Source organism: Rhea pennata, chromosome 8 (assembly GCF_028389875.1).
Source record: "Rhea pennata isolate bPtePen1 chromosome 8, bPtePen1.pri, whole genome shotgun sequence".
Classification (NCBI taxonomy): Eukaryota; Metazoa; Chordata; class Aves; order Rheiformes; family Rheidae; genus Rhea; species Rhea pennata.
Window position 1 is genome coordinate 33,267,417 of NC_084670.1, and position 27,504 is coordinate 33,294,920.

General features: G+C 41.2%; 1 protein-coding gene across 1 annotated transcript in view; it reads left to right on the forward strand.

The window, feature by feature from the left end:
* The first annotated feature begins 1,663 nt into the window (after positions 1–1,663).
* Positions 1,664–27,504, forward strand: part of HMCN1 (hemicentin 1) — a 185,266-nt gene continuing 159,425 nt past the window's right edge. The window contains exon 1 of the mRNA XM_062581699.1: positions 1,664–1,928. Within this exon, the coding sequence (XP_062437683.1) occupies positions 1,664–1,928 (265 nt within the window). The remainder of the gene's footprint in view (positions 1,929–27,504) is intronic.

Genomic DNA, 27,504 nt, shown 5'->3' on the forward strand with positions numbered 1-27,504 from the left:
CACAATGGCTGAACATAAAGGGCTGAACAAAAACCCTAAATCCAAATGCTGCCAGTCTCTTGGGCGTTCAAAATATATACGCCTATTTTATGGCTCGAGCACATCTCTACTTACAAGATTCATAAATATTTGGACGAACCTGGTCCGAGTTTTCTGCTAACAAAGTTTACAGATGGGGCAAGTTTCCCGTAGTTTGGGGTTTTATTGAGAGCGCTTTGCCCAGCTCTGGTTATGTGCTTTCTTCTCATGACATCAGTGCTGAAGGGGAGCAAGAATGTAAACATCTGTTTTTTATAATTCCAGGCTTATAACTTGATTAGGATAAGCAAATGTCTCTGCATAATTAATTTTCCAGTCACAATATGACTGCTTTGAGTGCACAATTCTAGCACCGATTTTAAGACTAGTAAAATACGGGGGAAACTAATGACATAAACGCTGCTTCATTTTCCAGTTTTCCTAACGGCATCAACTAACGCTAACTGGAAGCTGATTGCCTCGTGCATACGCCTAATCCCGCTGAAAGCAAAGGGTGTGATTTTCCTCGTGCCCGGCGGGGAAGACGCCGGCCGCTGCCTCGCCCCGGCGCGCGGGGCACGCGCGTGCAGCCGCGGGGAAGGCACGCTTGTGATCGCGGTACGGACGCCGGCCGCAGCAGCGCCGACGTGGTTCCTTGCTCTCCCCCCAGGCCTTTAAGACGATCTTGGGTCAGGCACTTAGGATCGGATTTTCAAAAGGTATTTGTGTGCCTGCTGGGACTTAGCCGCATCTTTGAACAGCTAAGAAGTTCTGAAAAATCCAGCTGTTCATCACTTTGCGCTGCCCGACATCTGTAGAGTGGGGTTCAAGTACCCCCCTTCCCGCTTTCTCTTCCTCTTTGTCCAGCCTTTGTCTTGCTCAGCGCGCTACCTAGACTGCGCTTTAGGATCTTTTCACTCTAAGAGTAGTTTTCACAACGCTTCCATAAGAGCATGGGGAAGTGCAGGTCGGAAGGGAGCTCGGAGGCCATCCAGCCCGACCTCCGCGCTTAGGGGAGCATTTGCGGCGCTGCAGCCAAAGCGGGAGAGGAACCCAGCCTCATGGGGTCGACCTCAGCCTCGGATCTGCTGCTCGGAACAGAACTGTTCGCGGTGTTTAAGGCGAACGCGTCTATCGCCCTGCCAGGCAGAGCCGCTTGTCGCAGTGCTGCCCCTTCGGCCGGACGCGCCCGAGCGCCTCCACCGCCGGCCGGGCGGCAGCCGCGGGGCGCGCGCCGCCCCGCAACGGCTTTTAACGGTCGCCCTGAAGGGGGCCTCTGAGGGGGGCCGCGGCGGCCAATGGGAGCGCGAGGCCGGCGGGCGGGCGGGCGCGGCGGCCCCGCGCTAGCGGCCGCCGCCGCCGTCAGTAGCCGGGGGCTGCGGCGGCCGCGGCAGTAGCGCGCCGGGGCATGGCCGGGGCTTGCTCTCCGCCCTCCGTGAGGCGCTGCCCCCGTGCCGCCAGCTAAGCGAGGGGACAAAAGCCGCGGCGTCTCTGCCCTCCTTCCCTGCCGGGGCTGGCGGGCGAGCGTGCAGCAGCTCCGCGCCGCCGTGCGAGGCGGCCGGCCGCCCATGCGGGTGGCGCCTGCCGCCGCGGCGCCCTGAGGCTCGCCGGGGGTCGGGGCGCTTCTCGGGCGCCGCCGCCAGGAATGGGCTGCGCGGGCCGCGCGCCGGCGCTGTGCGCCCGGCTGCTGCTGCTGCTGCTCGCCCTCCGGCCGTGCCCCGCGGGGGAGCCCGGCGCCGGCGGCGTCCCGGAGGGCGCCTCCACCTTGGCCTTCGTGTTCGACGTGACCGGCTCCATGTACGACGACCTAGTGCAGGTTATCGAAGGGGCGTCAAAAATCCTCGAAACGTCCTTAAAGCGACCCAAGCGGCCGCTCTACAACTTCGCGTTGGTGCCTTTCCACGATCCAGGTAAGGCAGTGTGCGCGGAGGGCCGGGGAGGGTCCGGGCCGTGTGTGGGCAGGCGGGTAGGCGAAGATGCTGCGGCAGCGCCCGCGCTGGGGAACAAGCTGGGCGCTCCGAGGAGGCGCAGGGAAGAGAGGAACCGAGGGAGCCCAGAAGGGACCAAAGCGAGACTCCTCCCGGAGTTGCCTTCTCTAAAAGATTCGGTTTCCTGCGCTTCCAGAAGATTGGAGCAGGAAGGGTTTTGTGGCGTGTCTTGGTCGTGCCTTTCGCAGGGCATCTCTTCACTACAGGAGCTTGCCAGTAGCAAGTCCTGTTCTCTGAACTCCCTCCCTTTCTCCCTGCGGACGAACATGCAGCAACCCTTTCAAAACCAGATAAACGGAGGTTGATTTTAAATACTCGATCGATACCAAAGAGTAATTTAAGAGGTTTGTGAATGCCTCTTTAAAAAAACAGAAACCGATCTAGAGTAAGTGGCCTGTCTTCCTACTAGAGAACACGTATGCTAGAAACTAGATTATAAAGTTTTTTACATGCTCTTCTACTGAAGTACAGTTATGAATTTACACAGTACCATCACACTTTTGCCTGAGTTTTGTTGTTGCTTCTGTTCAGAAATTTGCAGTGATACGATCCTGTAGCTTTTCATAGTGTGTTTTTTGGTTTGGGTTCTTATTTCTTTCTCTCATTTGACCTTTTTCTTTCTGCTGTATATCCTGTGTGCCTGTCCTTTTCAGCATCTGTTTTTTATTCTCTTCCTATCCCTTCTTTCTGGCTTTCTTCCTCACCCTTGTCAAATATCTTCTAGTGACTTGAGAAGGAAATAGGAGCAGGATGCCTCCGGCTGGTGGTGTGTGCTCTACTATGCAGTAAATTACTATTTTTTTTTAAAGGAAAAAGGAAAGAGGGATGGAGAAAGACCTTGCAAATAACCGTTCTGGATCTAGTTTCCATGGAATATCTTGGAATGTGGTATTCTAGAAATCAGTTCATACAACTTCACTTTTTGCAGGGATGTCTTCAGTGAAAACAGACCCCCTTTTCCTGCCAGTCATAAAATATTTCTGTCTGCAAAACATTTATTTGCTATTGATAGAAATATCTTAAATCCATTACTTGGAATATGAGTGAAAACCTTGTCTTTGCAAGTTTTGCTAATTAGTTATCCATGAAATTGTGTAGATTTCTTTTTTTATTGCTAGGAATCCATCAGTGTTTTATTTCTTTTGTATATCTTATTGTTTTTACTTTTTTTCCCCTTTGCCTTTCAGTTAGTTTATGAAACATATGCATGTGACTTAAAAAATTAGTATAAGGTCACAGAAGTCAGCAAGGGGAAAAGGATTTTGGACAGATATAGAGCCCAGAGCTGGTTTATGTCCTTTTGGAAAATCAAGCTGGTGGTTCTGCTTGGAAAATAATGGGGCAGAAAATCAACATGATAGGGTTTTTTTTGGTTTAGTTTTTATTTTCTCTCCTTAATCTTTCTGTATATTTCATCTCTCTTCACTGAGATGGTTCATTATGAGTATTGATAGTTCTCTTTTTCAGAATGGCTTGGCATCTGTATGAACCTGGAGAGCAAGAAGGTGATTTTGCATGGAACAGTTTTAGTTTGCAAGTTTATGTGGTTGGTACTTTCTCCTCTGCTCTTTTGCATCCTTGATAGAATGAATTGACAGCTTTTATATTACTAATACTCCTACTGCTTAGCTTTCATTAGAGCTTAATTTGAAATCCTTTGTTTCAATAGCTGCTTTTTCTTTTCCCATCCCACACATGTTCTCGTCCTCATTCAGTTTTTCTCTTTTCTCTTTCCTTTTTTTTTTTTTTTTTTTTTTTTTCCCACTTTTCCCTGGACCTCTGCTGTCCCCTGGCTCTCTAGAATTTTGTTACGGACTGATTCTTTTAATCATGCTTTCTTACCTTACCACTTTCTTTCTCTATACGTACCCGATTATCAGCAAATCTACTACCACCTTCCTCCTCTGATTCAGGTTTTTTTTTCTCCTCTGCTCACAGACTTGTTGCTTCCTTGCCTCCTCCCCCTTCCCTCTCTTTTCACAGGAGATCCCTTTTCTTGGCAAATGTTAGATTTCATCCTGTAGAATAACTGAAACCTAAACCTGCAGAGAGCTGACCTACGCAATTAAGAACTGCTGGCAAACATATATTGTGTATCCTATTACATGTCTTTATATGGAAGTCCCTGCCCAGCCAGAGGGGGCCATAGGGTGATGGATAACTTGTTATGTCTTAAGTAGTTTGAAAGTGGGGAGTGCATAATTTTAAACCTTGTTTTGTCTTAGTTTATGAAAATTATTTCTATATGTCTTTGTAGTAAATAGCATGGTCTGTTGTCTGGAATTTTAGGGATGTAGCAGTTCAGAGCACTGGTTCTCCTAGTTTGGTATCTTATATCTGATGATGAAAAAATCTAGATACTTCAAAAGAAGATGCAAGAACTACTGTTGTGACCAATTCTTCAATATCTCTTTTGCATCTAGAGGAAAGTACATTTCCTCAAAAACATACAAAAATTGCTTGGCTTGGATTTCACATTGTCCAATTCATTTACTTTGGCCTAGTGGTGTTCTCTTTGAAGTCTGTTCAGCTAAGTTGATGAGTGTGTTTTCTTTTTTTTTTCTCAAGTTGTCTCGTTATTTGTACAACAGAGTGCTCCTGTTGTTTTTCAGAATAGAACTTTCTATGTAGCTGCCCCACAGATAAATTTTCTTAATGTTTTTGTGAGGCAGATGAGACTCTGCTAGGAGTGCAGCGTTTAATTGGATCTCAGCACCAAGGAGCTTCTCTGTGTCTAAAGCTATCCAAATCCAGGTACACTATTGATTGATAGGTTACTGGACTATCTTTACAGTTTAACGTTTATGATAACTTAGCTTTTAACTCCTTTGGTTTCTTAACTTAGGTTGAATAGTGTGTGCTGAACTTGCCATAGTCGATCATTTTTCAGTAGTGCTTGATTAGTGCTGAAGAATGAAATGCCTCGATTGATTTCTGAGTACCATGTAGAAAAGCAGAGTTTTTTGAAGAGTGAAGAGAAGTGAATTCTTCAAAATCATAAAATAGTCTGTCCTGGAAGAGTACTCTTCCATCATGCAAGGCACATCAGAATCAAATAAATTGAGTTATTTAAAAATTTTGCTATATTCTACCAGACTATAATATTACCAGAGTGCTGCATATTAGTGCTGCAGTGTGTTATAGAGACACATTGTGGTCTTTAGTGGTAGGTTTGAATGCAATGCTATGACTACAATAGTATTTTACTAAAACTGTAGTATTTTGGTAAAATAGGAAGAGTTGACAAGTACATCTTGTAATATTAAACCTGAGTTTTTGGTGTAGTCCAGAATTGTGACCTACAAAAAAATTTAAGAATGGGCTTCACATTCTGCTGCCACCATACTATCCTTGGTATGCTGAGCTTCCATTTTGGAAAAGCCTTTTGTTCTGCATTCCTCTTCATGTGTGTGCATGTGCAACACTTGCAGCAGATTACAGGGATTTTTCAGCAGTGTTTTTCCAATGCCTAAACACGATCACAGAAATTTCATAGATAGTGAAAAGACTATTGGAAAAGAAACCTCTTGCCTGACTTGCGTTCAGTGGAAAAATTGACAGAAATTCTTAATTCAGGAGGGTTGGTACAGGGATATTTAGAGTTGGAGCTAAAGCTTAAGATCAGTGAATACTTTTGTAGCTGTATGTAGAGGGTTCTGATCTAACTGCTATTGTATTCTGTGGTAACTGGATCGGACTTGCAGTGTCTTTATTTAACATGTGTGGCCAGCCTTTCTATTTTTATATTATACCATTAAGGAATTTTGGAAAGGAAAATAAGCCAAAGAGGACAAATTCATCCTCTGTATTATTCTGTAAAGTTAATGGAATTATACCAGTAATAACTTTGACCCTGCATGATTTAATCTTTTTTCATTCTTTCTTCTTTTTTTTGTTAAATCCTGCATTCTTTTAATGTGAATGACTATTTTAAGGAACAAATTTCAGTGATTTATCTTAATTACAAGAAAAATGAAGAGAATATAGTTTATCATGTAACATAATATGCTACATATCTTTTTATATGCTTAAAGGTAACCTGCTTCTGTAAATACAGTTATTCTAATGGACTACCTAGAATTTAAATAGTTTTTTTTTCTTTCCCATGGAATGGTAATACACAGGAAAAAATCTAGCTCTTCACCTAGTCCCTTCATCTTGGAGCAAAATACCTTGTTTGAGTTATTGTCTGAATTTGAAGGTTTGCGGCAGCCTAAACTAAGCTGCAACTGTTTGTTGCTCCTTAGTTTGTGCATGCAAGCATGTGTGCAGTAACATTTTATTTGAGGGTTTAAATTTTCCTTGGAGCTTGACAGCAGTTACGGTAATATACAGTGTGGACATCCTAACAGACAGGATGATATTTACCAGTTAATGCTCTGCATGTATACAAATCTCCAATCTGAGCATCTCATATTTTTTCTTACAAATCAAATAAGCAGTATATTGCCTATGCAAAAAATAGGAAAACCTTAATAATGCTACTGTAGGAAAATAGTATTGAACTTAATTAATCCACTTAGGGTCATACAACAGATGTTCAGGAGAATTGGAAATACAATGTTTTCTCCTCAGTCCAACTCCTCTTTTTTGAAGGTAAAGCTCTGGTTACATAATGGAGTAAGGGCACATGATCACTTTTATCTTCGTAACCTGAGGTCTCTTCCGTTTATCATACTTATAATGCTATTACCATAACAGTAGTTAAGTTGCTGGGCCACATACTAGCTTGGAACAAGTTCAGAAGGCCATATGAAAGGTTTGGGTTTGAGGGATTTGTTGTTTTTAGGAATGTTATTACTCTTCCAGAGGAGGAACAGAAGAAATTAGAATTTGGCCATTAGGGGTATTAAAATATTTTATGCTTTTGAAATAAAAAGCATTGCAGTTGATCCAAATGTGTAATAAAGGGAGATGGAAAGCTGTGTGCAGGAATGGTAAAGTATAGCCCTTCCTTGACATGTTAACTGCTGCCGTGAAAAAGACACCTGAAAGTGATGAGGAACAGATTGTCCTCTGGGCATAACAATAAAATATCCACCCTTGCTCAGATGAAGTTCTTCCTGTTTTTAATTCAGTCTCTGTGGTTGCCTGGCCAACCTTCCAAATACAAACCAGCATATTTCATCTTTCTGTATCTACAGATAAACAGCATCGTTGCCTTTCACAACCCAAAAGATTTCTCATATAGAATTCTTCTGATAACTGTTTTCTAATACCCTGTCCTGTACATATGCTTTTTTACTCTCCACTGTCATTTGTGTCAGCCTTTGGCCTCAGCATTTGCTTTGTGGTTAATGGGTGTCTGTTAACATTTTTGAACTATATTTGAATGTATATAGATAAGTTGTGCAAACCCTTTTCCCATTCAGGAAATTCTTTTTAAATTGTCTATCTGGGATAGCCTGAAGAAGGAGGAAGAGGTCATTCTCTTCGTGATTCCCTCTGTTTCTTTTGGGTAGGGGTAGAAATGCTTCAATACTCAGTTTTACTAACGAACAGGAACATAAGTGTGGAGAAATTGTATGGCGGTAATTTCAAAGTGAGGAGCATAAGTTTAACTGAAATGCAGGTTTTTGCATTGATATCTGAGTTTGCTAGCACAATAGCACAAGTAGTGGAGTTTGTACCAAGGAGTTTGGGCAGCACCAGAAAAGTTGGCAAGAGACAGACCTCGTGTCAATCTCTGCTGTGTGTACTCTGTGCACCCAGGAGTGTTCAGTGAGATGCCCGTCAAGAAGTGAAGACTTGGTGGATCCTGAGTTGTCCTTCTGCTTGGACAGTAGCTGTTTCTTCCCGCACTCAATGTACTTCCTCACCTTCTACAGCAGGCAAAACTATTCCATAAATATCTAATGTTTGAACTAGACCAATTATTGGGTTGGCAAGGAGGAATAAACTGCTTGCAAATGAAGTTCCTGTAGGCAAATGTTTTGAAAACACTGGCTACATGGCAAAAATCCAATAGTATTTGTAGGAAGCAAAGAGGAGAGTTGCCCTAGCTGCATCTGATAAGAATAAGGTCAGAGGCAAAGAAAGTGGTTCTCTCCACCCAGTTTAAATATTCTTCTTTTGAGAATTATGTGGGTTTCATAATATTCCTCAAATCTAAAGCACAAAAATGTGCTCATTTAACAAATCTGTTCTCATTGTTCTGGTGCAGTAGTTCTAATGATACATCACAAAATGTCAGGTTAAAGTTGTCCTGACTAACTCTTTGAGTTAGTGTTTTTTAGTGACTTCAAAAATTTCTGAAAATCCTATCTGTGTACTTGTGTAAGTTTTCTGATTTGATGAATTTTCAGCTTCCTTATATATGTAGTGACAGCAGTAATGAGTGCACTTCTAAGTTCTGGTCTGAATTTTTCTCTTTCAAGGTTTAGAAGATATAATATAAACTTAAAAATATTCAGTGCTGGCTTGGTATGTCAGAAGATTAATGATAACAAGAACTGGATGTAACCACTGTCAAATCTGCCCTCTCCTTTTATAACTGTTTAAATGCTGTTTTTACTTATTTCGCCATTGACAATTTCAGCAGGAAATACTCAGTTTGCTTAAGGTTCCAGATATGCCCTCTTTGTTGTTGTCATTGTTACTATTAAGTTTTATTATTATAGTTGTCAATTGAATGCCAGTCAACACCACTATATAATGACAGTTAAAAACTCTGAATTGGTAAGAGTAAAGTCTAAAGCGTCTACAGGTATTTTCCATGTCTGTTGACACTTTCTGATAATTGTACTGAATATATGTGAAATGTGTATTTTGAAACTTCATTGTGGTCCTTTTTGTAGGCATTGTGATATCTATGAAATTAATAGTATGCAATTTTACATACACTTTCTTGATTCTCCACAGGGATTAATTTGGGGTCCCTCTAAAAGTAGCTGTTTGTATTGATTACACAGAAGACAGAACTGACAGTGCCAGGAGCTCCAAAACCTGTGTGATAGACTACAAATGCTGTGGGGTTGTCCAAAAGAATATGAGACCATCACTTAAAATGTTGTTTCTATTGATTTAACTCTTATCTATCCAGCCCTAAAGATTAGTGCGACAGTAACTTATTTTCCTATTCTCAAATCTTTCACATGGGACAGGATTTTTATTCCTGTTTTTGCTGGAAGATACAATGGAGATTAAGCCTTTTCCAGGAAAAGGCTGATAATGCCTCAAATAATTCATAATGCAATGCAGAAGAGATTGAAATATCTTAAAGCTATATTTAAAATTCTTGCCAGAAGTTTTTAGAGGTCCTTGATTTTTGTTTTGCTATCTTTGGCTCAAACTGGTGACCAATAAATAAGAAGTTCTCTAGCTCATTAGCAATGCATCCCAGTACTGTTGTATCCCAATAATTATTGGCACCACTTTGTAAATGAGACTTGCAGTCTAGAAGTGTATGTCTGTGCTTTGTAGTTTCTGAAGTTTACATGGATGACATTTCCTACAGGCAAAATACCAAAATACCTTACACGTTGGTGTTTTGCAAATAGACATGGCTGTGAAGTACCGCGACTCAGCTGTTGAACATGCAACAACATAGTAAATTATTGCACAGACTCCTAAACTTCTGAATACAGTGGTTTAATAGTGTGAAAACCTTCTGTCAGTTGCCATAGAATCTTTCCGTTAATATTATCACTTCCATACACTGTGGCTCATTATTGAATTCAATCTTGAAAAACTTTTTCACTTCCGGGTATAGCAGTTTTTTTTTTCTGTCACTTACTACTATCATCTTTGTTGAACACTAGTCAATAGAAAAATGTGGACTTTGCTGAGGGATCGTGTATCATGCTGAGAATGGAATTTACTGATTGATCTCAAAATAAAAAACAGCCAATACTGAGCCAGATGAGAAAATGATCAAACTTGTGCCACTTAAACTGGTGAAATAGTACACTGATAAAAAAGTAGCTGGCACAACATATCCGATGATGTGCTGAATTATCCAAGCAGTGAACATTGTACAATCCTTCTGAAAGGCTCTGTGGAAGGAGGGAGTCTGCTGAGACTGTATTTTTGACAGTCTAAGGCAGATGTGTCAAGCACTAACCCTTTCTTGTAAAATGAGGAATGATAGCCACTCTCATCTGAAGTAGTAGTTTCTGATAAATGAAAGCAAAGAACATAGATACAAGCAGCCTAAGAGCTGCTGTTAATACCCTTCTGTTCCATTTTCCCTCTCCCCTTTTTCTTCCCCTTTGAGTTTATTTCTCCAAAATTACAGGAGTTTGTGTTTTCACAGGAAGTCAAAATTAGAAAGCCAAATTAATCCTGTTTTTGACAGTAATTGCTTAACAGTAGGCAGCACCGGCTACAAGTCTTGGGGGGAGCTCTGTGGAATGGAAACAGAAGAAAAATTTCTGATGATGTATGCTTCTATTGAATTGCTCTAAGCTCCCACAAATCACATTTCTAATAATTTATAAAAAGCAGAAATTAGATGCAGATCTTCAAGTACTTTTAAGCTGTGAATAAAGCTGCTTGCATCCCTCCCAGAGATTTATATGTTCTGACTCTTTCCTTTCTGGAGACAACAATTGTTTTGTGAGAATGCATGGGAATGAAATGAGCCAGGAGGCACAAATATTGTATACCTCTGTCTCTCACTTTAATTGAGATACTAATGTTCAATGTAAGATGGATTTTCAGTGATTATAGAGGGGAGAATGACAAAGTTTAGCAAGCACTGACAATTAACCACAGAATATTTGCCTCTCAGAATGCCAGTCTCACTCTTTTAAAGCAGAAATGTTGGAAGTTAACTGTCAAAACAGGTACCTTCTGTGGTGGGAATTAATAGTGAATGCCTTTGCTGAAGAAGGAAACTTGAGTTCTCACAGAGGAATGAAGAAAAAGATCGAGAATTGAAGACAGCTTAAGCTGGGGCTCTATGATCCTTAATCCTTGCCCCATGTATGCTACTTTACCATCCAGCAGTACAGATTTGATGTGGGTCAGGCGTGGGGACATGTTCACACTCTGTTTGAAAACTCTGTGTTTGTGTGATACGGGACGTATGCTGGGTTGTAAACAATATTTGTTCTCGCATAGTGACGTGAAGTGGCGGTGCTTGATCCAGTCTGTTGGTACTAATTGTATTTGTGCTTTCCTTGAACAACTGTGAGCAAAGTGAGTTTACATATGGTCAGTGCTTTATATTACGTGTCTGTGACATTCTCCATCCTGTAGTACCCAGTTGTTAGGAACCTCAGAGGTATTTTTATTATGTTATGTGGACTAACAGTGTGATTCTCTATAGTTTGTTTTTGACCCGTGCGTTCTACTTCTCTGCGTCCTGGAGGCTGCTTGGAATTGATACTAGAGCAGGTTTTGTTCAGTCGGATAAGGATCTGGGTAAACTGGATTCTGGAACATGAAAAAGGGGTAGATGCTTCATTTAGTTAATTCATTTTGAATGTGGCCTAAGGAATGATAGAAACCCTTTAGACAGAAAAAGCCCTCAGAGGCCAGTTGGTGTATATTCACTGATCAGTGATTTGATTTTTGGCATATGCTGCTGGGCTTTGGTTTTGAAGGAGACGCATATATCAGAAAAAATACTGGGAACATATGTTTTTCAGTTTGCAAATGGCAAAGCAATTTCTCTGTTGAAAGAGACTGGTGGTGTTACTTGATTGCCTCCCCACTCTTATAATCAGCAGTTCTGTTAGAAAGAATAGGATGGGCTTAATGAAATGTGCTCTGGGCTGACTGCTTCATATACTTTACTGCTGCCAGGGAAAATGTGTTTTACCCCTGGATTACGTTGTTGAATATGATTCAGTTTTCATCACTATTGACAGTTTTTAAGATTTCTTGTTTTAGGTGCATTGCTGTTAAATCAGATTTATTACGTCCTTCAGTTAGGCCTATTGTGAATTCATACTATGCCATTGTTAATGGGGAAACTCATTTGGGTCCACAATTTGCATTTTTGTATTAGAATAATATGGTATGTGTATCTCCTTGTGAGCTCCTATTATACTCCCTTGTTGCCTTTTGAAGAATGTGTGCAATCTCTTTTTTTGTTAGCGATAGGTGTGAGTAGAGCTTCTCCCTGTTGTTTTTTGCCAGACTCAGAGCACAATGACTCTGTTCTTGTGAAGCACTTGAATGGGATCTTGTTATGTCAAGATACATGGAGCCATGAGGTGCACAGGCAAGACAGGATTCATCCCATCACGCTTTAGTCACTTAACTGAGGAAGAAGAGTAACTGGTTAGAAGAGTAACGACCTGAAGGCTCCTTCTGTAGCTCACAAAAAGAGGTTGGCACCTTTACAAAGCAATTCATCCCTTTTAACTTCTGAAATGCTCTCTAGAGGTTTCATTTGCTTTCCCTTACTGCAGAAGGAGCTAAAGTTAGTTTAGTTGAGGCCTGAATTTGGGATGAATGAAGTAATTTAGGAGGAATGAAGTCAAGTGAGGGTTTCTATCTCACTAGCTTTCTGCCTTCCTCTTGCTCTTGGGCTGACCATCCAAATAATAGTCCTTGAGATCTGTTTTATACTGTTTGTCATCCTAACATATGGATACTGAGTGCTCAAATGAGCCTAGCTTGCACTGGGGCTAGGTTGTACCCCAACTGTGATGTCCTCCCCGCTTCTAGTCTGAGCCCCAGTGTCCAGGCCACCCCTCATAATTCTTTGTGTGAGAGGTGGCTGTGGGAAGGTCCTGAAGGTTTATCAGTATTGCAGTTTTTGCGTCTTCACTAGCCAGTGGGAGAATTCCACTCTAACTGCCTGGAGGCTGGCATCTAACCAGTGTCCCTTTGCTTGAAGTATCACCACCCTAGCCATGCTGACGAACTTTGCCTGGTTGGGCGTTTTTAGTTAAAACTGAGTAGTGCCCGGAGGGAGCTTGGCAGGGAGCTTCAACAGAAAGTGAACTTTGTGAAGGGTGGTGGTGGATGCCTAGTGATGTGGCTGCTGTAGGACATCACTGGTGTCCTATACTTCAGTGGGCCTTAGCTCATGTTGTCAGCAGGGTCTGAACCTTGGGTGTTGTAACACAGACTCTTTCTGTGTAATCCAAGGGAGTAATGCTGGCAGTGGTATGAGGCTGATAGTCTCTGGGGATAAGCCACAAATAGGGGGTGTGATACACACTGTTAATATGTATTACAAATGTGAACAGGCTATGTATATTTATGAAGGTACATTAATAATAAAGATAGAATATTGTTCTATGCCCAATATTCTCTTCCAACTCGTTTTTCTTTAGCATCCTTGGTACTCTCCTTTTCTTGAAAAAGACACTGTGTGCAGTTTTCCAGCTCTGCTCATGTTGTAGCTCTCTTCCTAAAATATACTTAACCACAGATTTCGGTCTGTGAAGCGCTGTTGTTAAAATCTGTGCATATTTGAAAATTATATGTTCCCAGACACCAAGCCAACAAGCTGCATACATCACATGCAACGAAAGATAATTGAAAACGTTGAATTTACTTTCAGTCATTCACCTCTATTAAGGTCTCTTAGTAGTCTCATCTGTTCACTCTGGAGTAATGGTTTCCTTACTGTGTGCTGCTGATAATATAAAAGTTAGTAGGTGACATTAGGTACATTAAATCAAGCGTATAAGTGTTCAGAGCCTGTGTGTAATATAAGGGACTCTCAAAATAAACTTGGACATGCGAGTAGAGTGTAGAGAGAATTTTAAATTATTCTTTAGAGGTATCTACAGGAGCTGGCTCTTGTGGAAGACAGCTGGCCCCTTTATGAATTGGGTGTTACAGAGCCAGTTGCTGAATTAAAATTGAAAGGGAGTTGGTTTTTTCTCTCTCCTTTTTATTTCAATGCTTTAGTGTTTTCACAGGAGCTGTAATACTTCCTTCCTCTGCTGTTTTTCCAGTCATAGGACTACAAGATATAAAAACCGCTTTAAAACACAACTTTATGTAGCGTGATGCATAGTAAGAGTCAAATTCCCTATTTCAACAGTGTAACTGTAGGATACATTACAGTCAGTAGAGCTCCTCTCCAGTCACACTGGTATGCAATTAGATGTAACTGAAAGCAGAATGGGACTCCAGGTTTACAGACTGGAAAATCCCTGCTGATGTAGAGTGAGTGGGGGTAGGTTTGCATAATTAAACGAAAATGAAGGAACGTCTTGTGTTGCTGTAGTCCCAGCTAAATGTCTGGGTCTGTTTGCTCAGGATAGCAGCTCTAATCTGTGACCATAGGTTACTGCTGGACTCCTGCCATCTTGTTTAAATTAGATTCATAGCCTGGAGAAGGGGGGGGGGGGCGGTAAGCAGGAAGCCATTGTAATTTTCAGGCTTTGGACACTAGTGTATTTTCGTGAGCTGAAGTTAAGTGTCCCTGGGGATGCTGAATATCACTGAAACATTTCCTGAGTTCTCTTAAGCTGTACAATGGTATGTCCGAGTCTGTTTTCCAAAGGACAGAGCTTTTTGTTTAGTTAGTGAGGTCTTAGTGTAGTTCACTGAACTAGTCTGCTTTCGCACCGAGTTACAGAGGAATAGAAAAGGAAAGGCAAATTCTGCAGGAAAAATGAAGTCATCTGCCTCAGAACATATTTATACTTTTATTAACTAAACCCTCAAAGAGATTTAGACTTCACAACTGTTGTGTCAGAGCTAGCATTTTAGTCTATAAATAAGTAATATGGTTAGGCAAGCGTGTGGTTTTGGATAGGGGTGCAGTGGCTGGGGCACCCGGCAGGAGAGAAGACTATCTGCAAACCTTTGTCTTTTGGCACTTCTGTTCCAATGTTTGTTCGCTTGAGTGGCACCTAGCACAGTGATAGTCTGGTTTGACTTGGAGATCCTTAGCATCGTTGTACTCCACTGGCTACTATCTTCTGCCTGAGTTGGAGTACCGCAAGAGCTGCTAGCCCCTGGCAAGTGAGGAAGGCAAAAGCAAGCCCTGGCCCTCTTCACTGGCTCTCTGGCAGACTTCTCAAGCACGTGGTGTGCGCTGGTTAGGATAACGTTCTGACGACTACTCCATGGGATTTGGAGGACACGATGCTTTAGGCAGCGGTGCTTTTGCTCCTCATGTGATGGTATATTACTTAATATCCACATCTTGACATCTTAAGGCATTTTTTTAGATGAGTGTTTTTTGTTTGTTTGTCATGTTTTCCCTCTCTCCATTTTACAAAAACTGAATTGAAATGCAGGGAATTCATGTGACTTTTTCTTGAGTCACAGTCCTGTGTGTTAACCACAAACCCACAAATTGCTTATTTGTTGCTTAAATATTTACTCCCTTTCCCCCCTTTCTCTCCTAATCTCTTTCTCTCACATCTTTTCATCTTGGTCTCTGCCTTCTACCCTTCCTTTCTCACAGTTTCCATTGGCCCTTTTCCCTCAGAGGTTCAATGTCTCCTCTCAGCACTCCACTACTGCATCTCAGGTCTTCTTGGCAATGTGGCGTATCTTATGCCTATGCAGACTGGATCCTGATGGTGAAATGTGGTGCTGCTAAAGACAACATGTTTTTGCCCTGAAATAAAAGGGCTGTGCTAGCCCCAAATAGAAGCTATGACGGATATGATGGAGCAATCTGTCCGTCACTGTTTTCAGTGTGTCTGGGGGCTGATACTTCCTTTAACACGAATGAGTATGGTAACAAGGGGGAACAGGTCATTCTCGCTTCACGTATTGCCCCTGAAGGCAGGTATGTTGTTGAGTTTGTTCCGGGCCTCAATCTGACCAACAGACTGTGCTATTTGTTCTGTGAAAGTGTGGCTGAGTATGTGGAGACTTAAAGATGCAGCTGTATTGGCTGTAAAAAATACTGCTGTGCACTGCTAACTTCTTCCCTTTCTGATACCCAGCTGTGGGTGCTCCTTAGCAATTCTGGAGAAAACGAACCAGATTAGCAGGGACTACTTAAGCTATTTTAGCTTACCAGCTTAATTAGGAAGAGTGTGCCTGAGCTGTTTTGCTGCAGAGTGGAGGGTAACTTTTGTTGAAAGGATAATTCTGCAGGAGGGGGTGGCAATTTGTTTGGCTAGCGTATCTGCAGTTGGAAGAGAATGAGTATAGCTCTAGTGAACTGCATCTAACTGTAAAGATTAAGAGTTTTTCAGGATCCACATGCGTTTGCAAATCTGGACTGTTCATGTGGATGCTGAGAGTGAATAAAATGTGTCGTCTTTGTGTATCAAGCTGTGCTTTAAATACTGCTGTTGTTGCTCATGTTCAAGATGCAGAAAGTAGAAAAGCTTTTCATTACTGTAAAAATTCAGCCCTTTTCTTACCTTTGAAACTGTAATTAGTTGTTTTTCTTCTTAAAGCAAACAATGATACGAAGATTAAAAATAATGCCTGTTGGCTATGTTGCATTCTGAAGAATTTAGCTACTGTATCATGGAGGGGAGAACTCACTAGGGAGAGTGTGGTAGCTGTGGTGGTCTGCAACTAGCCTTCACATGAGTAACACAGTTACTAAAACCTAGACCTCTGTGGTAAAGGGGCTGGCAGATAGCGTTCCTCATACTTTAGCTCCAGCTCTGCTGTTGTCTCACTGCGAGGCTTTTAAGCAAATCTTTTAAGCTCCTTGTGGTTCGGCACGAACATTCGTAGGAATACGTACTCATATTTTCCCTTTTGGAGGGAAGGCACAGAAATACCGCTCAGGGTGGAAGTGTGCTATGGGTTGTGGAGATGTAGCTCTAGCTTAGCAGGTGGTGAAGGGCATGAGGGAAGCCACTTACAAAACGCTGCCGTATACTTACTTTATGGGGATATCCTGAGTCTTGTTTTGTGAGGGGTTTTCATGGTTTGAGATTTAAATGAGAGAAGAGGGTGGGGGAGAAAAAGAACTAAATAAGTGAAGCATGTTTTGGATTAACTCTTCAGTTCGTATAGAGCATATTTAGAGACTGATTTGAACTATGTAAAACCTTTCAAGCTTTAGAAATGGTGGCTGTGGATATTTATGTGATGTCTCTAACATATCTGACTTTATGTTGCAGATACATAGTGTTAAAATAGTTTCTTAGTTGGTTGCACTGAAGTGTCCTGTTCTGTAGTTATAAAAGACATTTTTTTCACTTTGATATTTCATCTCAATAAACAGGTTTTGATCTTGGTTACGATGGATTAAAGCCAGAGTAATTCCATTACAGTAAGTGATGTTAGTTTGGATTTACACCAGTATAACTGAGGTCAGAGTCTGGCTTTAATTGTATACTTTCTTAATTTGCTAAATATTACACATTTCCCAAGCAGTCTTTCTAGTCTCCGCTTCAGTCCCTGCTGGCTCCTCCTGCTTTCCCAAATTCCAAGGGTAACAGTGTAGGTGAAATTCACTTGGTGAAAGATTGTTTAAGCAGGGCCTGCTTTTTATTAGCTTGGCTGTTTTTTATTTTTTCAACACTATTTAAAGTTTCATTGTATTCAGGATAGGATTTGAATTCCTCGTGCTTTTCCTACGTGATTCAATTTTGTCAATTAGAAGCATGGTGTTTTAAATTACGGGGTGAGTTTAGACGTTATCATTGAGTAAGAATTGTATGCACTAGTGACATTTCAAAGCTGTTTTTTAACTCTGAAATTTAGAAAGAGGAAAAGGGTTGTGCCTTAAGGCATTACTGTTAATCAGGAACATAATGTGTTTGAAGGAAAGAAAGCATGGTAAATGCAAGACGTGACTTTGGAGAACAAGTTGAATTAATTTTTTTCCTGTTTTTGTTTGTATTTCCTGGCATTACGTTAGCTTTGTAGACATGTACTCTGAACTTCATTATGGAGTATTTTAATTTGCCATGTGTGAGAGACATCTGAAATTTCACCTAGGTTATTGTTAGTTAAATTGGGTTTATTATTAAGATTAGATACTATTTGTGGTTATTATAGTTTATTTTGTACACTGAGGTCTTGATCCACATAATACTATAAATTCGTAGTATTTGTACCAGTGTCTTTACAGTTGGACTTCCATTTTTCTAGGATCTCCACCTTCATATGGTTAATAGTCCTGCCCGGAATATTCCGCTCTTACTGTAGCGACAAAGAAAGGATGAGGAAAGAGAAACACCACCGCTTGCACAATTGGAGACCTTGGGCACAAAACACTCAAGAATGTTTTTGCATGAGTTCTGTTGATTTTTTGATATAATATTCCTGCAATATGAAGTGTTTTTCTGGATTTGGGCCTAGGGATTTGCTTCAGGCAACAAAGAATCTTTGGCAGAACTAGTGATTAAACCTGAATAAAGCAGTCTTAATCATTGTGGATGGTATTCTCTACTGCAGAAATCTGAATGAGAGCTTTATAGAAAGACTGAATCAATATTCATGTCTGTACCTGCACCTCTCCTGATTTCCACAGAACTACTGTCTTTGCTGTGAATATACAGGTGGGCAGTTTGTAAAAACAGACTGTTTCCTCCTGATCCTTCACAACACTGTCATTTAAAGAGAGTTAGTCATGCAGTTAAGGTCTTGGTTCTTTGATGTTGGTGTTCAAGACAGCTAACCTGACTATTAACATGTGTGGGAACTTCATGTTGGTTTGTGAATGCCACTTATAGCTGCAGTTTTTTGTTGCATTTTTGAGTCTTCTTTTGGATGCAAGAACGTAAGATGTAAAGGCTCTGAGTAGCTTCTGTAGCACAGTGATCGGTTTGTATAGCTGCTCTTCCTCCTTAGAAAGGACTGCGCTGCTACCTGGAAAACGACTATGTCTAATGCAGTTGGTGATGGAAGTCTCATGGTTGGCATCTGGAGGCTCTTGAGAGGGTGCTTAAAAGCAGGAGGAGGGTCAGGACAGTCTGCTTTCTGAAGAGAATGCTCTTTAAGGCAGAGAAGTTATTCCATTGCCATGTGCAGAAAGCCAGCTTAGCCAGGTAAGAAGTCCCAAGGCCTGAGACTTGTATGGGGCAGTTAAGTCACGCTGAAAGGAACTGCAGTCAGAAGTTTATTTTTATCAGATCTGAACTTCTTGTTGTGTTTAAAGGTGTTTGTGGTCGTGATATTCTTCTTCTAGGACTGTACTTTCTTGCTTTTCTGCTGTGTTGTGCCTAGACGATGTAGCTAGTGAACCAGACCTCTCATCACCAGCAGGACTTTTGCTGGAAGTGTATGTGTCAGTAAATGGGGGTGAATGGCTGGTTGAAGATCCAGTGTTGGGCTACTGCATGGCTGGACTGCTGAGTCTTCAAGCCTCTGAAGCACATCAGGCATGAGATTAGTACTTGAAGATGTACCAGAGAGACCTTGCGGCAGAACTAGGAAGACAGGATCCAGTTCCTAAGAGCAAGATTAATATTATTTTAAGACTAGCTTCAACTAGAATATATTCTCTCTTAGAGGTGCATAACTAGTGGTCTTGCTCTTTCAAGGAAGAAGAGGGACACACATTCAGTGGGATGATTTGGGCCACTTATGTTATTAATTCATACAGTCTGTTGAAAATTACTCCCTTTTTAATAGTATAGTGTGTTTGGATGAGATTTCTAGATTTTTTTTTTAGCACCTCTAGGGTCTTATCAAGCTCTCATTTAAAAAAGTGTTCAATATTGTGTGCTAAGCCACTTGACTTTGTACTAGAGAAGCTGAGAAGTGCTCACTTGCCAAATCTGATGTGACAGTGGTAGCAAACTGCTCGGGTGTACATTGGCATACTAACATCTGGAAGCAACTGCTGCTGTTTACTGAAAGAATATATGCCTAAGCCTAATGATATTAGAAGGCTACGTGTATTTTTGTGTCGGTCTGACAAAAGACTGAGAGACAAGAAGCTCATGGAAAATACAAAATAAACACTGAAACCATGTTCCTACTCCATTCTGCTCTTTGTTAGCACAAATAGAGTGGGAAACTTTGATATTAAGGCAGTGGAAAACTGCATCAATTGCGAGCTGACTTCGCTGGTGTAGATCAGCTTGCAAGCCCCCTTATTTCTACTCAGTGACAAAGGTCAGTGACAAAAGTCTCAGACTGCAGTGAGGGCAGACTTCTGAATTTCATCAGTGGCACCTTAAGCGAATGTACTGGGCTGTCAGCTGCAGCAAGTGAGAAATTAGCACCCACCTTTCACTCGCATCAGCTCTAGCATGGGAGGAGTTACCTCTTAAGCTAGTCCAATGTGAATGGTCAGAGTGTATTTCAGAGCACCTGTATGCGTGTTCTGAGAATGAGTTTGTTCTGGAGCTCGATGGCTTCAAGACAATAAATCCAAAGTCCCCAAAGGACAGAAAGCTTTGTGTTCTGTGTTGGTTAAATGGGCCAAACAGTTGAGAACAATAATCATGGTAAATGCTGCCATTTTCTTAAATTTAGTAATTCTTTAAGAGTAACTCTGATAATTATTTACTGATTTATCATTTAATTTCCATGTGAGAGTTGTACATTTCTGCGGTAGTTTGAGTACTTCTTGTTGGACTAGCTAGCCAGAAGATCAACTTGGGAAACAGAGGAATCAAGATGAGTGAGTTAGTCTGAGCTAATCTTGTGTGCTGTGTTTTAGCTGATGCTGCCAGTCTAAACATAAACAGTGGAATTATTCTGAACAAAATATAAAAGGTAAGCAAACTGAAAGCAAAGTCCCTGCATAATGAATTCCTGCTAAACTGATTGAAGTAATCCTCATGCCTAGTGAAAAGGCTATTTTGTTTAGGGTATAAAAGCTAATGTTCTCATCTTTTCCTCTTCCCTTCCTCCCTCCCTCCCTTCCCACCATCTGCTTTTTGAATTAGTGTGGAGTGGCTTGCATTTTTACAGTGGTAAAATTCTGTGGAATTTTATAATCCACAGATAATATTTAATTGAATAAAAATGTTTTCCTCTCTCCCACAGCTTCCTAAAAACTGTGGAGCATTCAAACCGGCACTGAAAGCAAAAATATTCTCATGATTTTCCTTTTTCTTCTTCCAAAGCCGTGAAACAGCTTTCCTATAGCCATTAACCTCCTGTTCTGTTCAGATGTCCCACCGAGTGCTGGATACATAATGTCAAGTTCATTACAGTCAGTGCCAGAGCAGTGAACCCATGCAAAGAGGAGATAAAATCTGCATAGAATTCCCACCTACTGATCCCACCGGTGTTGCTAGTAGCACAGCTGATTACGTTGAACTTTGATGTGTGGATAAGCATGGGTGAATTTGGATGGATTAGTAGTTACCCAGGGCTTAGATAGTTAAGCTCTCATGAATCCTGCCATAATGAGCTGCCTAGAATTATTGCTTGTGTAGAACAGTTGGCAAAAACAGAAGCGTGTTTGTAAGCACACTGCCAGTGAAAAGGGAATAAAAGCCACTTCTGGGACCCAGAGATGACATCTCAATCCTACTGCAGGCCGAGTGGCAGTGCCAGGCCCTGTAACCTAGATGTATTGGGGCTGGTTTTGTGAGTTATGGGTTGCAGTCTTGAAATCAGTTTCTGGAAAGGCATTTCTGGTGGCTTATCCTCAGCAATAACGGATGCTGCAGGTTTGGCTGCCTCCCGGAGCTGGTAGCTGCTTGCCCGGAGAGCAAAGATGTTAGTTACAGTGCAGCGCTGATGGCAGTTAGCAAAGGACTTTCTAGAATCCTTCTGTTTGTGTCTTTTCTGAGGAGACACTTCAGCTTAGTACAGCAGCATACATCTACTTCAAAAACTTCCTATGGCCAAGGGATTTCATGTAGAGTTTGAGGGAATGAAGAAGAAAGTGACTGGTGAAGTTACAGGGCTGTGACATTTGTGTGCAACTAGCTTATGCTGAGATGGCTGAAGAGCTGCTGCCACCAGTTCTCCACTGCAACATGACTGAGCTCCTTGTGGTGAAGCCCTAGAATTGTTGGGTTGCTCAGGTAGAAATAAAAACTGAAATCAGTGCTTTCTAAAAGACTATGTGACTCTCATTTCCAGGTTCAGTTCCCTTTTAGTCTTTTCTCATTAGACTTTTAAAATTATGTTGTTACATTTTAAGGTGTTCCGTTGCTGGTTTAAAATCTCAATTCTATATGCCAAATAACTGTCAGCGCAAATGGTGTTTAGACATCAAGTGGGGGATTAATATAGGATGGAAGCTAGAGGAGGTCAGTGAGTCTGCAGAGTCTCCTTCCAAAGTGGTAAGTAACCAAGGCTGGTTTATGGCCAGATCCTTGACTACGCCTTCAGCATCTGAGCCTTCGGTGCAAGAGGATTTATTGAACAAATATTCTCAGACATCCGTTACTTGGCTACTCTGGGGATTATTTTTAGATTACTCTTCTTACCCCAGGTTAAAAGGATGAGGGAAATGCAGTGCTGTGGAGGTAGGAAAGTTTTGCTGCTTCCTAGGCCATTATTAAATGGCTTCTACCCGTTAAACTTGCAGGAATCTGCAGCGCGAGTCGGGAGTGCTGAATTTGTAGCTGGGCGGCCGCAGGGCGGCCCGCGTCGCTGCCCTGTAGCTGCTCTTCCAGGGGGAGAGCTGGCGAGCAGCAAGCCACCCCACGAGGCCCGTCTGCTGGCTCCCACCGCAGAAAGGAGGGAGCCCTATGAACAGTTTTGTCTCCAGCAGCCCGTTCGAGTGGCTGCGGAGAGACTCGCAGCCCAGGCGCGCGAGTTCTTCCCTCTCTCTGGAGCTGCTGGGTGGCCACTGGAGTTTCTCAGGCGAGCTGAGCCTGGAGAACTCTGCAGTAAGTTTACCCATCACAAAATGATTTCTACTACTGCTTAAAAATGTTTTTGTGGGTTGCCTTTCAGCAAGTTGTACAATTCCTAATGATACTGGTAAAAGTTAAGGAATGGGAATCAGCCTGCAGCTGGTTCACCAGTTACCAAGGTAAACAATGCTCGAAGAAAAGTTTAGATGATGTTTATCCGGCCTTCAAAAACTTGCTGTGTTTCCCTTTTTAAGTTGACATTTCAATCTGAAATGCAGCTTTAAAAAAATAAAGTTAAATGTTTCGATATTTATTTCTGCCTGGATTTTCTCTACTTATTATTAAGATTATTATCTTAATAATAGGCTTTAAAAAGAATCAAAAAGTTGACTTTAATCTGGTACGGCAGTAATAGATGTTATTTTAAGCTCTTTAAGGAGACTCTCTAACAGATACTTCTTTATTATTATTTGAATTTGATAATATTATCTGCCATGAAATTCCTTGTTTTGCCACTTGCTTATTGATCAGTTTTGTGAAGTGGACATTTATTCGTAATGTATGAGGATCTGAATTTACAGTTATAATGATTAAAAGGAAATGGTTTGGTTTTTCTAATGATTTTGCCTTGGTAATTCTTTATCAGTTACTTCTGTAGTGTAAGAGTTGGAGGAGAGCTTGGGCCTATTCTAATTGAAATCAATAAAATCTTTTTTGCTGACTTAAAAAGAAAGCAGATGCATTCTTAATAGAAAGAAAATTTTTGGTATGGAATAGACTCATAAGTGGAATACAAGGAGTTTTGCCTTGAGTGTGACACAACTTCTTTCTGGCAGCTGGTCTCAGATTACTCTGTTCTTGTTGTGCTTGGAAACTCCCTTTCCAAAGGATGGTACTTGGATACATCATAAAGCATTTTATGGTATTGAAATGCTGGTGTTCAGGCACATGTGTGTGTATGCATGCACTTGTGCATACACACGCAGACATTCATACTCACACACACAAGATGCCATGTGTTAGAAGTTTGTGCTTTTGTTCTCCTAGAATTTTCTGCGAGAAATCTTTTTTTTTTTTTTTTTTTTTTCCTGTGTGTCCTTTTAAGAGACACATGGCTTGATATGAAAACGCTGAGGAAAATTCATTTAGTTATTTTTTAATTACACGTGTAGGATTGTGCCTGTCCTTTGGAAAGCATTCTCCATGAAAATGAAGGTGAGGGTTTTTGAAATGGATGATAGCCATGGCTAAATCCGTGAGGAAGCTGCAGCTCCACCGACACTTGGCATACCCTGCAAGCCTTTCCGCTCCAGGAGGAGCTGACGCCTGACGATCTGTACCGCGCTGGATCCAGGAGCTAGGATTTTGGGCTTTCTGCCAGATGCGTTGTTAGGACACCTTTTAGTCTGAGGTTATGGTTTGTTAATTTATACTCGCCTCTCTTTGGTCGGTGTGTGTGTGCAACTGGGTGGCTAGCTGGTGGCCTCAGCATGGGGCCGCTGCTCCTTCGTGCTCGTTAGGCAGGCTGCTTCATGAGTTGCCTTTCGCGCTTCTCGTTTCTTCACTGTATTCTGACCTAAACCCCAGCATCGGTCATTTGGTTAGCCATGCTGGGATCTTACAAGATAGGGCTGTGGGCAGAGACGAGCTATTTTCTTTAGTCTTTCTGTTTAGGGCTAATTGTAAGAGTTCTCTGTGTGATTTGCTGATAACTTTTAGAATATGAAAGTATAAGAAAGCAAAATTTTATTTAAATAACTTTTCAAGGACTGTACCTGGCACCTGAATAAGTTTTAGGTCATTTTTTTTTCTTTTGCTTTTATTGTCCTTTTTTGGTGAACCTCCCCCTAAAACTTACCATGTTCTATATGAGAAGTTCGTGTTTTAACAGTTTGGTTGTTTTGCCTCTTCCCAGGCTATTTAATCCTTTATTGTTCAAAGGAATCCCAACAGCCACATTTAAATATGATACACCATATTATATCTATGTTTAATTTTTTTTTACTATAGTGTTTTTTTTTAACCATTAAAAGGCATTACAAAAGCATAAGCCTGTTAAAGAAAGAACAGCACAGGACTATTGGTAACTTACTCTGGAAAATCCTTATTTCCAAGCTCTCTTGACAGTTTTAAGCACCAAGTTAGTCTGTTAGTGTTGTGATCTCCATAATTCTTGTAGACCGGCTCCCTCAAGAAATATTTACCAGTTCTCCTGGTTTACAAATAGCTGGTTAGTAGTTACACACCTTGAAGTCCTGCTCTTGATGTGGCCTGTCACCACGTGTTATGTAATGTGAATGTAGAATAACTCTTATCGTGATGAGAGCAGGACATGCCTGTACTACTCAGTTCAGGATGCCTGGGTTGCTGTTGATAACTTTGTCTGTTTTTATGTAGAATTGGTTGCCGAGTTCATTACTTATTTGGTACTCTTCATGAAACAGTGTGGCTATAGTTCAGAACAAGCCAGTGACTTTTTCAGTTTTCATTATGCCTTGTGATCACACTTAAAAACCTAACTTGGCTTGAGAAAGGTAGCCCTCCCCAAGGATCTTTAAGTCTCTTAGAAGAAAGTAATCTGTGAATATAATCTTCAAGCAGAAGTTTTTAATTAGACATTGTAATTGAATTCATCTCTTCCGGAAAACCAAAAGAAGCTGTGACCTTTTTCTTTTCTTTGCCAGTCAGCCTGTGGGCCTGTACTTTAGAGAGATACGTTTAGGGGACATAGCGGGAACCAGAGTTCAGTGAAGAGGCAGGAGCCTTACGGGCTCCCTTGCGGTGACTTGCAGTGCCGAAGAGGCTCCCGCTGGCGGAGTTGTGCGATTCCCAGCCGGAGCAGGGGCAGCTGCTGTGTGCCTGCTCTAGCAATGCAGCCAGCTCTTTCGGTAGCTCCCAGTAAGTCTGTCTTAAGGGTTGCAGTAAATAGATTCATTCTGCGATGTAATACAAAGTATAAATTTTGAATTAAAAATTCGATTTTAAATACTGTTTGATTTGATTTCAAATTACTGAGGTTATTAATCACAGAACAGCACTGTAAAATTTGTAGTTACATTCCTTCCAGCCTTGTTCTTAGTATTAAGTTCTTTATCCAGCACTCTTACAAGTGTTGAAAGACTATTGCCAAAATACACAGACCAAGAGATGAGACAGAAATAGACCTGGATTGAGCTGAAGTTCAGTCTGGAGAATGAATTTAGAGAGCATTATGAACTGAATCGGTTGAAATTGTTGTTAACAAGGGGAAATAAACAAAAACAGAAAGTGGTCTGATGACCCTGTCAGATGTTCACTGCGAGTTACGAGCACAGGCCTGTTTTGGTAAATGACTGTTGGTGCTTCTGCTCTGTACAGTAAGGAAGCAGTGGTTGTAGTTCTTATCAGTTGTTTATCCTTTACTGTAGACTGAAGGGAGCAAATTAGACAAAGGTTGCATGCTGTACAAATAAATGCATTTTTTTTCTCGTGTCTGCTGATGCTTTTTCTCATTAGAGAAGAAACAGCTTCTGTACTCTTGGAAACACTGGACTGGCAAGGCTAAAACTGAAATCCTTTATGCACCTAAGAGAGACGTAAGAGCACAAGCAGCAGTTTGGTACGTACGTACTTTGCTGGAATGGCTCAAGGCTTGGAATGTAGAGGACCACCTAGTTGTGAGAGACTCGCATAATCTCCATGGCTCTTTGAGTCCTTTGGCCTCTCTCAGGGAGTGTCAGCCGAATTGCCAGCTGCGACTGTGTTTTTTCATAATTTGGGCAATCATCCATTGACAGTTGGATAGAGGCAGCCAAAGTCATTTCAGAAATGGTGTCTGCTGGCCCCCTGATGAGAACAGGCCTCCAGGGCCATTCAAAGAACCAAGGGAGTGGAGGAGAAAGGTGGATTCTCTATGTTCATTTGTGCCCATAAAGACTAACCTCATGTTAGGCTTTTTGCATTTGGGACACTTAATAACCACTGGCATTACTTTGAAGTTTTCTTAAAAAAACAAAAAACAAAAAGCACTTAGAGTCCTGATTCTGGGCCTGTTGATCTTTTATTTGTACACTGGCAATAGGGAAAATTTTCTTGCCTACCAGTGGAACCAGAGTGAATGTTCTTTTAAATGGGTTATTTTCTTGGAACAGAAATCAGCCTTAAAATCTATTTAATTTAGGCTTTTTTTTCCCCCTTCAGTTTCAACCTGAGATAATAGTTTTCTATCTGTGATTCCCTAGTGAGTCTGATATAGTGTCACCCACACTAGGCTTGAGAAGCTGTAAGACACTTTTGTGCATCACTCAGTTAAGAAAGAATTTGTAGGAAACTTGGATGTATTTCAACAGGCCTTGTGTGGATAAGGTTGTTCTGCACATCTTGTGTTTTATTGCTATAGTCCTTGAAAAGGAAGAGTTAACAATGTGCTAGATGTTATTGTCTGTGCTAGACAAATTAACACCTATTTTTTTATTCTTTGTTACTTCATGTGGTTAATAAATTTTAGAAAACTCTGTGCTGCAGGTCCATAAGCTGAATTTAGTGCTGGTTGCAGTAGACAAAAGATAATACTAGATTTTTACCACTGGAGGTCTCCAAGCTAGCTTTTTCATTTGCAAGAACTGTAAACACACATATGCTTTTTTTTTTCCCCTGTCTTTTTAAAGTCATAATTCTTGTTTTCTTTGAAAAAGAGATACAAGGCTCTTAGATGTCGTAATAGTGGAAAATAGTAATACAAACATGCCATTTATTAAGACACATTTGTAAAACCTCTCTTAGATCTTTATGGTCCAAGTGTCTGTGCATTCGGCCCCTGCCCTGAGATGAAGGTGAAGAATTGGACATACAAGGGTGATGACTGTTGCCACCAAGTGGGACTAGGCTCAAGCTTTTTTCTTTTCTTTTCTTTTCTTTTTTTTTTTTTTTGAATAGCCAAGGAGAGAAAAGGCTCTGTG